The sequence below is a fragment of the Elaeis guineensis genome, chromosome 1, assembly GCF_000442705.2.
Source record: "Elaeis guineensis isolate ETL-2024a chromosome 1, EG11, whole genome shotgun sequence".
NCBI classification, from domain to species: domain Eukaryota; kingdom Viridiplantae; phylum Streptophyta; class Magnoliopsida; order Arecales; family Arecaceae; genus Elaeis; species Elaeis guineensis.
Genome location: NC_025993.2, coordinates 20,349,342 through 20,361,669, shown reverse-complemented (window position 1 = coordinate 20,361,669; position 12,328 = coordinate 20,349,342). Strand labels below are relative to the sequence as shown.

The 12,328-nt window shown below is 38.8% G+C and overlaps 1 protein-coding gene across 1 annotated transcript; it reads right to left on the bottom strand.

Annotated features, from left to right (window-relative positions):
- Window positions 1-4,464: 4,464 nt before the first annotated feature.
- Window positions 4,465-7,080, bottom strand: LOC140855769 (seed lectin beta chain-like). The gene is made up of 2 exons (XM_073252496.1): window positions 6,339-7,080; window positions 4,465-4,742 (listed from the first exon to the last, which is right to left on the bottom strand). The coding sequence occupies exons 1-2, from the start codon at window positions 7,078-7,080 to the stop codon at window positions 4,465-4,467; spliced, it is 1,020 nt and encodes a 339-aa protein (XP_073108597.1).
- Between the last annotated feature and the right edge of the window lie 5,248 nt (window positions 7,081-12,328).

The window sequence follows — 12,328 nt, the reverse complement described above, 5'->3', positions numbered from 1 at the left end:
AATGGGGATTATACGTTGGTATTTGTGGACCCTGCCAGTGGGGGTTGTGCGCTGGTGTTTGTGGACCCTGCCAGTGGGGGTTGTGCGCTGGTACTCTGTGGATCCCGTCAATGAGGGTTCAACGTTGGTCATAGTCAAGGCTGTTGAGTTACGAGTGTTTTGAATCGAATCAGATTTATGATTATATTATATGTGAATATTTGAAAATATTTGATTTGTATTAAATTAGCATGAAATATACTCTTATGTTTATTTGCAGCATTATTCTTAGAAATTATATAATATCTGAAATATCTGGTAGAGATACTTGTTACTTACTGGGCTGTCTAGCTCATTACTTTTCTTTCTATTTTTCAGATTCAGATAATTAATTTCGAGCGTGGGAAGAAATATTGGGACAGAGCTTTTAGAGGCGAGATTTATCGTTGTCAACTTCAATTGAACTTAGATCTATTGTTTTATTTTTAGTAAAATTTTATTGGTTGTAAGACGTTTGATTCAATTACTTGAATTACAGTTGAATAATAATTACTTGAATTTATTCCGCTGCGATGCATTGATATCGTGATGAGATGCCTTGCATGCTTATGGAGAGAGTTCTTCATGAGTATGCGGCGGTTGCCGCGACCCTCAATTCACAATCTCAGATCGGGGGCGTGACAGTTAATATGGTATCAGAGCATAAGTGGATAAATTATGACACCTAGAATTTGACATAGTATGAGTGTAGGTGGGTAAACATTAGGAATATTGGGACGTTAGAATATGAGCATCATAATAAACCCATCCTAACAAATAGATAAATGAATCTAATAAGGTTTTACTACTACAAGGTTACCATGCCTCCCCGTAGAATGACAAGAACTACTCAAGGAATTGTAAGAGAGACATCACAACCACGGGATGGTAGCACTCCCCATCTGACCAGTGGCACCCCTCAGGAGGAGGGAGTCGTAGATCCTAATGGAAGTGCTTCGAGAGCACGTCAAGAACCAGATATGGCTCAGTTAATGTAGACCCTAATCAGGATGGTACAAGCGCAACAACAAATACAGCAGCAAATATTTGAACAACAGCAGATACAACGAGATACACAACAACATCAGCATCCACCACCACAACAAGGAGAGCAACCCGTACAACGGAACAATATTTTAGAATTTAAAAAGCTTGCTCCTCCAGCTTTCAAGGGGACTACCGAACCTTTGGAGGCTGATAACTGGATAATGGAGATGGAGAAGGCTTTCGCTGTCCAAGAGTGTCTTGATGAAGAAAAGATTCGATATGCAGCTTATTTACTACAAGGAGAAGCATACAACTGGTATCAGCGACTACAGCGCAAGCATGAACAAGACGGTGAAATACTTACCTGGGAAAGGTTTCGGATTGCATTCTATGATCAGTATTTTCCTCGGAGTATAAGGATCCAGAAAGAGCAAGAGTTTATTTATTTGAAGCAAAAGGGTATGAGTGTGACTGAATATGAAGCAAAATTTACAGAGTTAGCCAAATTTGCTCCGAGATTAGTGGATGGTGAGCAAGAACATGTTCACAAGTTTGAGATGGGACTGAGAACTGAGATTCAAAAATAAGTGGTTCCATATGAATTGACAACTTATGCAGATGTGGTAAACAAAGCACTGATAATTGAAAGGGAAGTCAATGCAGAATGCATGGAAAGGGAAAGAAGGCAAAGAAAGAGAGCAAGATCAAATGATATACAAGGGCAGAATAATAAAAACATCAAAAGATCAGCTAAGGGAACAGTAGACAATAAGACTCAACAGATTGATGGTGAGCCGTGCTCCAGATGTGGCAAAAATCATGCAGACAAAGATTGCTATTGGAATACCGGTGCTTGTTTCAAATGTGGTCAGAAAGATCATAAAATTGCTAGCTACCTGCTAAATACTGAAAATCAAGCTGGCAAAAGAACTCATGAAGGACAACATAAAGATGGCGGACAGATTTCTAAAACCCAGGGAAGAGTTTATGCACTTACTCAACAGAATCCATAGGCTTCCAATACAATGGTGACAGGTATGAAAAATTTCGAGGACGAAATTTTTTTTTAGAGGTGAAGAATGTTATAGCCCAAAAAAAAAAAAAAAAATAGGGGATCAAAAAAATCGGGAAGAAGACTCTCGGTAGGAGTCTTCTTCTCCGGTGAAACCCAAGCGAATCAGGAATCCTAGGACCCCTCGAAGTCCTAGGACTCTCTATAAGAAGACCCCCTCTCTTTAGAATCGATCCATCGACTCTTTTCCCCTCTTTTCCTCTCCGATTTTCCCGAAGAAGAGCCGCGATCCCTTGCCTTGTTCTCGCCGTGATTTGCCGCCGACGTGGTCTCCGGAGGCTGAGGTGAGTCTCCTTCTTCTCTCCCTCCTTCTCCTTCCTCCCATGCTTCTGCGCGCGGCTGCTGGCGACGAGAGTCGCCGATTTCCGAACGGGAAAGAGACCCTGTTTTTGAGTTTTTTTTCTTTGGATTTTCCGACGCCGGCGATCGGAATTGATCGCCGGCCACGCTCCTCCGTGACCGGGGGGGTGGCCCCCGTCGGCCGTCGGCCTCCGCCGCGGCGGCCGTGGCCTGAACAGCCCGACAAAACATGGGCCACATCGGTCCCCTGTTCCGGCACGGGAAGAACCAAGAAAAGAAGAAAAAAAAAGAAGAAAAAGAAAAAGAAGAAAAAGAAGAAAAAGAAAAAAAAAGAAGAAAAAGAAAAAAAAAAGGAAAAAGAGAAAAAGAAAAGGAAAGAAAAAGAAGAAAAAGAAAAGAAGAAAAATAATAATAATAATAATAATAATATATATATATATATATATTTATATATATATATATATGTATGAACAAATAAATAAATAAATAAATAAAAAGAAATTGATGAGAGAGAGAGTTTCTCTCTCTTCTTTCTGTCTGAACCCTGACTTTCTCTCTCTGGAATTGGACTTTCTCTCTCTAGGATTTTCTCTCTTTAGCTTGTTTTTCTCTCTTTTGATGGATTTCTCTCTCTAAAGTTATCCTTCTAAGATTAGCATAGGGGAAGGCTTCATCTGATGATTCTGATCGAGTTTAGAGACGAGTCTGATTTTAAGCGAGATTTTAATTTTGGGATTTGTTAGATTTAATTTTGAATTAAATTAATGTAAAAATATAATTTTGGATAATAGGCGTGGAAGAATCTACTAGAAGTTAGTCGATCCATTCGTTCAGTGCTCCGTGAAAGGTAAGTAATGAATCATCTTCTCGAGATATTCCATATTTATTCTGAAAATAAATAATTATTCTTTGAAATTATGCATGATTTATGAAATTATGTTTTTAAAGAAAAGTGCTTTTGAAATGTTATGGTATATCGATTTATGCACATATTTAGTGAAAGATTATGATATATATTGTGGTACAAAGTATTTTGATATAGATCGGATTTATGCTCTCGGTCTAACTATATTTCAGTGGGCCCCGCCAATGGGGATTATACGTTGGTACTCAGTGGACCCTGCCAGTGAGGGTTGTGCGCTGGTGTTTGCGGACCCTGCCAGTGGGGGTTGTGCGCTGGTATTTGTGGACCCTGCCAGTGGGGGTTGTGCGCTGGTATTCTGTGGACCTCGCCAATGGGGGTTAAACGTTGGTCATAGTCGAGGCTGTTGAGTTACGAGTGTTTTTGAATCGAATTGGATTTATGATTATATTACATGTGAATATTTAAAAATATTTGGTTTATATTAAATCAGCATGAAATATACTCTTATGTTTATTTGCAGCATTATTCTTGAAAATTATATAATATCTGAATTATCTAGTTGAGATATTTGTTACTTACTGGGTTGTCTAGCTCATTACCTTTCCTTCTATTTTTCAGATTCAGATAATTAATTTCGAGCGTGGGATGAAATATTGGGACAGAGCTTTTAGAAGCGGATTAGCATTGTCAACTTTAATTGAACTTAGATCTATTATTTTATTGTTAGCAAAAATTTTATTGGATGTAAGACATTTGATTAAATTACTTGAATTACAGTTGAATAATAATTATTTGAATTTATTCCGCTGTGATGCATTGATATCGTGATGAGATGCCTTGCATGCTTATGGAGAGAGTTCTTCATAAGTATGCGGCGGTTGCCGCGACCCTCGATTCATAATCTCGGGTCGGGGGCGTGACATGGGTATATCAAAATAGCAACATCATGCTCGACTAAAATTATCATTACAGCTGCACATGCGGAGATTTTAACAAATTATATTTCCAGCTTTTATGGCAAAGACATGCAACACCCGATCATATAATGAAACGCTTATCAAAAACAAGAAGTACCTATTGATATAGTTGTATTATAAATCACAGGTATATTGTGTAGCATGGGTACCGTTGTTAAACTTTTCAAACATGACTCACCATCCTTCAACGCCCGAACATAATTGGGTTTGAATCAATACTCATATCTACTTCTTTCTTCCCTCTATCACCTTTGTTGCCGAAACGTCGTCTCATAAACCACAACAAAGCACCCAACCCACATAATAAGACCACGGACAGAACCCTGGACAGATAAAACATGCTTCTCGATCCAACAAATCATAAACTGCATGAAAGAGCTGCTGAATTGACTATAATCCTCACAACTCATAATATTCTGGCTGGGCAATGACGACAGGGACGGGTTATGGTTCTGGTGAAAGTAACAAGTGCTGCGAGAGAAGACGTGGAAGGAAAAGGAATACAGAGGAGAATGCGATACTCCTGGACTCAAGGAACCCCCACAACATCAACAGAATTTTTTTTTGAAACACCTGGAGATCAGCGGAATCCAGGTGAACTCTGCATAATATAGTAACTAATTCTCTTAGTTCCTGGCCTGAGTATCCCATGGAAGGAACGCAATAGACGAGGTTTCGACTTCTATGAAGCTTTCCCAAGCTACGTCCGCAAACAAGTCATGAAACCATTCGCATCATGGCCTAACCATCAATCTACACTGACAGGGACAACATCCTCATTCTGACCTTCAGGAAGTTTTGGACAGAGTTACTGTAAACTTTCCAAAGTCGTTATGTCAAGTCGAATCATCTCCAAATTCGCTCCACACAGGTGCTAACCAGGAGAAGAAACTAGCATAGAAAATCCTGGTGCTTATGATCTGGAAAGCATGGATGATGCAACTCAGACCGGCAAGATTTCAAGGATCTGTTATGGCTGGTATAAATTTCTGACATACAAAATCTGCAAAATTCCAAAATACAGAAACTGTAAACACAAAATCTGTAATTCAGTGTTGGATGGATGTCTGGCCAGGACACCACCTTCCAAGACCTTTTCAGTACCATGCGATGCAGCAGAAAGAAGGAAAAAATAAAACAAAATAATCAAAATACGTAGATCAGCCACTAAAGGGCTCGCCTCCACGGGGCATGCAAACTTCACCATGAAAAAGAAATTTTACAAGAGGAGACTTCACCCTCAACCCTTGTACACCCAATTCTCTCTCACTAGAAGTTTCCCTCTCAAAAGCTCTCTCTCTCTTGGAAGACCCTCTGAACCCCTGAAGTGACCGGCGTCCGCTGTCCAGGAGCCTCCTGCTCCTTCTCTCACAGTGTACGGCCTTCTCTCTCTCCTTCACGGGCTCTGGTCTTCTCTAGTTTCCGTGTGAACACAGACCTTACGGATTTTCGTGAGATAAAACCAAGCCGCCTCCTCTCTGTTTCACCGATCACCCTATTTAAAGGGCTTAAATCTGATTAGAGAGGGATTAGGAGTCCTAAACAAAGTCAAATAACCTCCTGAACCGTCGGATCAAGATCGGGAGCAACCTACGCTGTCCGATCGCGCTTCGGTCTATTAAATAGTGCCATGGACCGCGAGAAACGTGTGGAAAATGCCCATGCAGTCCACAGGCCTAGCTGTGGACTGCCCGGTCCAAGGTGGACCGGGGTACAGGCCCAGGCACGGCGCCTGGGCCTGGGCCGGGCCGTGCGCGTGGGCCTGGGCTGCACCCGCGTGCGGGCCTGAGTACGGGCTGGGCCGCCCACCCGCTTGGGCCGCGCACCTGGGTCGTGCGTCCCGTACGTTGGCCCCCCGTCTAGGCCGCGCGCCGCCGCTCTAACCCTCACCCTATAACTACATGTACACTCTATTATATGTAAGCCTAAGTAAGCTAATATAATATCCCCTGAGTTAATTTTTCTCTAACTCACTAACTTCAAAAAAATAAGACTACGGCGCCAATACCCAACCCCAAGAACATATAACGATGACTAGGACTCCTACCATAACCCTCAGAACCCAAATCGGAGGAACTGAAATTCCAGGATACAAGGCTATGTTGTTCGGTCTTGTTACCTGTGGCAGCTGTGAAGCCAACGGCTACCTTAGCAGGCAGAACCTTCCTCAAGTCAACAACATAAGATAGGCTCCAATTTATTGTCGGATCTGAGGCATTACTAAGGAAGACACTCAAATTTTTGGTAGTAGCTTTGTAATCAACACATGCATTGAACGTTGTGTTTCTTCTTATGCTAGTTTTCAAGTCCAGCTGCACAGTCGAGTTTATCGTGTGGACGTCGATTCCCATATGGTTGGCGCTTATATCATTGTACTGAGGATTGATGAAGGTATCAAACTCGACAGCCACGACAATACTCGGGTAAGTTATGATGCCATCAGGACTGGTAAAAAGACCAAGAGTTCCACCACACGATAAGTCGGGGATCTCCGAAGGGTATGACGAGAGGAAGAAGGCGAGTCCATCAGCACTGACCGGCCTTTTGAAGCCATAGATAAAGAAGGAGAAACATGAAGTGAAGTTGATGACAGAAGCTTCGTCATAGATCGTCACTGGTTCAGGATATACCATTCTTCCGGAGCTCCTCTTGAGGTTAGCGTGAGCTTGGACCTTGGTGAGTTGGACTATGTCGCCGTCGAAGAAGGCGTCCCCCTGGTATCTCATGTTTGGAATGTTCAGATCAGCACCAGAGTGGTTGAAGGAGAGTGGGCTTGCAAGGGGGATTAGGATGGACAGCAAGTGCAAGAGGAGCAGGAAAAGTTGGAGGGATGGAGGGGTTCTAGGGTTGGAAAAAGCCATGCTTCGTATGTTGGATAGGAAACATTCCATGGCCATTTGGTGTCTTAGGCAGCTAAAGAAGGTGCTTGGTAGACCCATAATGTGTATCAAGTTCTATTCTAGATTCTTCCTTTATAGTTGAGGCTTATAGCAAGGTATCTAACTAGGTAGATTGATTTTTCTACAGTAGTAAATTTTGATTTGAATAAATCGTAAAACTCTTGGTCCAGTTTGAATGGTATAAGATTTGCTTCCCTGGATGGCGATGGACCCACTTCAAGACTTCAGTTGAGGAAACTTCCAAGACAGTGGAACTTTATGATGACTATAATTTTTTTTTAAAAAAAATTGTATTGACCGACCAAAGCTTAGAAAACTTTTCTTCTTTTACCCCATTATTTCTAGATCCTAGATGGTGACAAGTTGATGGCCTGCACCCATTAGAAATTATTCAGTGAACAACCATAAAAAATTAGCTCCAAGCACTCTTCGTTGATAGCGTGGAATAAGCTGGATGAGTTAGTTTTAAAGAAGCATAGCTATAATGCTTAGTTCAGTGATCCGATCGAAACGAGGGAAAAAATTTTCTCAACCCGTTTAACTCAAATCCTTCAAAAAGATTTAAAAAGATGCAGAAGATTTGGTGAAAGTAGAGTTTATATTCTCTTTCTTTCATTAATGATTTATAAACATAGATACATAGCCTCTAGTAGTTATATAACTAATCTTTTAATCTAGAAATATGAAATATTAAAGACTTGGTCCAGAACTGTTTGGACCGGCATCGATTTAATTACCAAGTCTGCTCACCAGATGGGTAAACCGTCAAGTCAATGAAATGGATTACTTGAAGCATGCATGCAAGTTTTTCTGAGTAACACGTCAACGGGGAAAACGAGTAATAACCCCAAGGCAGCCTTTGGATGGGACCCCTAATTCCCACTAACCTAGTAGGGGGTCTCATCATCGACACTCAAACTTAAGGATCTCATCATTGTCAGAGGCCTCGATCTCGTCGGAAGGAGAAGATGACTTGGGGTCAAAGCGATCACCTACAGACGAGAGGACCCGTTCGATCTATTGCTTGCTTTGAGATCTGTAGCGGTAGAAGAATAATGGAGTATAGAGCACTTTGAAATCTATTTGATGGATAATCCAACAGTAGTTTTATAAAAAAAACAAAGGTGTATCTTCTTTCTCATTAAATCCATAGTTTTACCTTTCTTAATGAATAGTATTTTGTCATTTTTCTCACTTTGTTAATGGTGTCAGGATCTAAATAAATGACTGAACCATGTTGTAGGAAAAGTTTTCGGATCAAAGTATAATTGACCTAAAATTGAAGAGGTATTTCTGTAATTTTTTCTTATGATTATCTACTACGTCCTATGACTATCACAATTATCTTACCTCAATTTTAAGATTTCGAAGACTTGATATAGAACAAGAAATTATTGGTAGAACAAGATCCACCAACTTAGTGCCGTGGATGCATCCAACCATATAGCAACATGCACAAACACGGATAAAGGAGTGGAATATGGAGCAGAGGTGGCCGGGGTTTGTGCATTTGTTTAGTTGTTGAACCGGTCTGCAAACTCTGTAGTGGATCTGGTCAAACTAAAATTTTCTCATCCGAAGGGTTTAGACCGGCATCACCAGATGGTTATATAGTCAAGTCAATTGGATTGTTGGAAGCATCCAAGAAGTTTTCCCGAGTAATACGTTATGGAATTTAACGGGTGGAGGGCAGCAGCGGGAACTTCCGAAGTCGTTGGATGGCACGGCTTCCTCGACGCTGCATGGGCTCTCTCTCCTCCGAGCTTTCTCAATTCCAAACTCATAGGACACCGTGTGAAAATCTTTAAGAGGCCAAGGTTATTGTGCAAGATCTGTTGCTTACAAGGGTGCGGTCGCCGAAGCTTTTTTTGAGTCCGTGATATCTCTGGATTATTAATCCAGCCTCATGTTAGTTTAGTATTTTCAATTGTTTTAGCCTAAGTATGGATCAAATTAGAGACCCAGCTACAGTTTCTAAATTCTAAGAGTCCAACACAAGTTCTGCTGACCGGTAGATGACAACTACTAAATTTCACATCTTTGCCTTTTCAATTATCAGACTCCATAGGATGACCTTTCAAAAAATTTGATCTGTCGGTGGGGGTGACCACGAGTTGGATCTGGTTAAGTATTGGTTAGGTCAAAGAAAGCTGAAACCTACAATTGACGAGGGGTCTGTCCGAGGAGAACAAAAATCATATGGGGCGGGCATCATAATGGATTATATGGGACAGAGCTCTTTTTATGCCGCATTTCCTTTTTTTTTTTTTTCCTCCCATCTTAAAGAGAAAGTCCAAAAGTCACTTAAGGATAGAACTTCTCCTAGAATCCATCAATTACATAAGTTAAAAAAATAAAAAAAGGAAAAACTTCATATGCCAAAAAAGACATCTACAAAGAGAGACCATCCGTATCATTTCTTCTTCCTTGAGCCTTCCTCGTTCGCAAGTCCTATTCTCCTCTTACAAACATGAAAGTATCAATCTCATTTCTAATAATCAGATCCAATATATATCTATAGATAAATCAATATATAGTTTTTCAAATATAGTATTCATGTTTGGCCAGTTGATACACACCTAGCAAAATATTTATCCGATGTCTCAATGCACACGTCTAGATAAATTGATACACAGTTTTTATAATATAGCGCTTATCAATACACAGTATATAATTAAATGATATATATTTGATGGTTTACTGATACATATTATAAGATTTTTTGGTACACATCCAACAGCAATCCAATATATACCTACAGATAAATCGATATATAGTTTTTCGAACATGTATGGAGTTTATCGATATACATTATATGACTGTCGATACATACCTAGAAAAATATTCATCCAATATTTCAATACACATCTCTAGATAAATCGATATATAGTTTCTAAAATATGATGCTTAGCAGTATATAATATATGATCAAATAATATATACTTGATGGCTTACTGATACATATTGTAAGCTTTGCTGATATACATCTAGTAATGACCCAATATATACTTATAGATAAATCATTACATAATTTTTTAAATATGATGTTCACCATTATATGGTATATGGCTAATTGATACATACCTACTAAATTATTCATCTGATATCTCAATCTGCATCTCTACATAAATCGAGGCATAATTTTTAGAATATGGTGCTAACCTATACATAGTACATGGCCAAATAATACACACTTGATGACTTACTAATATATATACACTATAATCTTTTTTGATACATATTCAGCAATGACTTAATATATAGTTATAGGTAAATTGATATATAGTTTTTCGAATATGGTGTTTACCAACATATAGTATATGACTAGTTGATATATACTTAGTAAAATATCCATCTGACATCCCAATATATATCTTTAGATAAATTGATATATAATTTTTAGAATATAGCAATCATCAATAACAATACATAGTCAAATGATACATAGTAGATAGCTTATAGATACATACTATGAGCTTCTTTGATACTATAAATTCATAGGTATGTGTTGGTCAATTTATTACTAGAAAAAGGGTTGATGCTTTCATGTTCATACGAGGAGAAAAAGACTCAGGGATGAGGAAGACTTGAGAAAGAAAAAAATGATACAAATGGTCTCTCTTTGTAGACATTTTTTTTTGGTGCATGAAGTTTTTCTTTTTTTATTTGTTTAACTTAGGGATCGATGGACTCCGCTAGTAGGGGTTCTATCTCTATTTGGATTTTGGATTTCTTCTTTAAGATTGGAGAAAGAGAAAATGTGGCATAAAAAGAGCCTTGCCCCATATAATCCACTATGATGCCTGCCCCATATGATTTTTGTTCGGCTGCAAGAGACCTATTCTTTGATATTAGTGTCCTTGCGATGCTTTCATAGTTGATCTAACAAATTTCATAAAAAATAATTGGTTTTGCAAACCTGAGCACACTAAAATCATAGGTCTATGCATGTTCCTTTAAGTTTGGGCATGGCCTTTTCTAATTAATGACTTATCATTTAAATATATCAATTGATGGAACACTATATTGAGGCTGTATTCTTATGTGCATACAATAGGTGAGAATAAGGAAGGCACCATGAGTCCTACATTGATTGTGAGTCAAGGAAGATTCTTGCTAGAAAATACCATCACATAAAGATTCGATATGCATGCAGAGATTTCAAAAAATTTTAAATATGCAGCAAAAGAAAATTTTAAAATTTTTTTAATATCATTCTAGGACAACCATATAATATAATATATCAATATTATGTCAGAATAATCTTATATCAGAATAATATTAAAATAAATCTCTAATTAGATCTAATCTAATCAAACATGCATAGAGATTATATCTTAACATAAGTCAGGCATCATCATATATACAAAATTAAGATACAAGCAAAAATAAAAATCTGATTTTTACCTTTGTGCAGGTAAATCTTCACCATGATCTAATGATCTATGGATATCTTCATGATCCGTTGAAGCCACGATCTAATGATCCTTCAAGATTCTTTTGAAGCCGCATAAATATTCGACTTTTACAGGTATCCACATGAGACTGATCTGATCTGAAAATTTTGATCTCACCGAGATACTAGCTTCTTTATAGAGATCACTTTTTTTATTATCGAATCTTTAATCTCTTTTGATTTTCTTCTTAAGAAAATCAAAGAGATGTATAAGAGGATCAAGAAATCAGATCTAATCTGATTTTTTTTCTCTTTTCTTTTCAAGAGAAAGAAAAAGAATAAGAGATCCAATCTCTTTTTTTTTCTATCCAACTATTGGACTGATTATGGAGAAGAAAATATGTCCAACTCTTGGACATCTATGGAGAAGAAGGGAGAGAGAGAGCCATGTCCAACTCTTGGACAAAAAAGAGAGATAAGAGGATACCTAACAACCAACCTTTGGTTATGAGAAAGAAGGAACGAGGCGCCTAACAACCTCACGCCAATCACCATGCTTCACGCCCTCTTTTCTCCTCTCTTTTCACACCATAAGCCTTTCTCACATTAAGAGATCAAATTGTAGGCACCCCATGTTATCCCCTTTTAAATAGGGATTAATTAGGATTTGGTTAAGAGCCCACCAAAAGAAGTACTCTTGGTGTATTGCCGCCTCCTCTGATTTACACCCACCTTATCTTGCGCCAAATATTCCATGCACAAACTCCTCTTTGCATGAAGACTTGGGTGAGATTTTCTTGTGGGCATAGATAA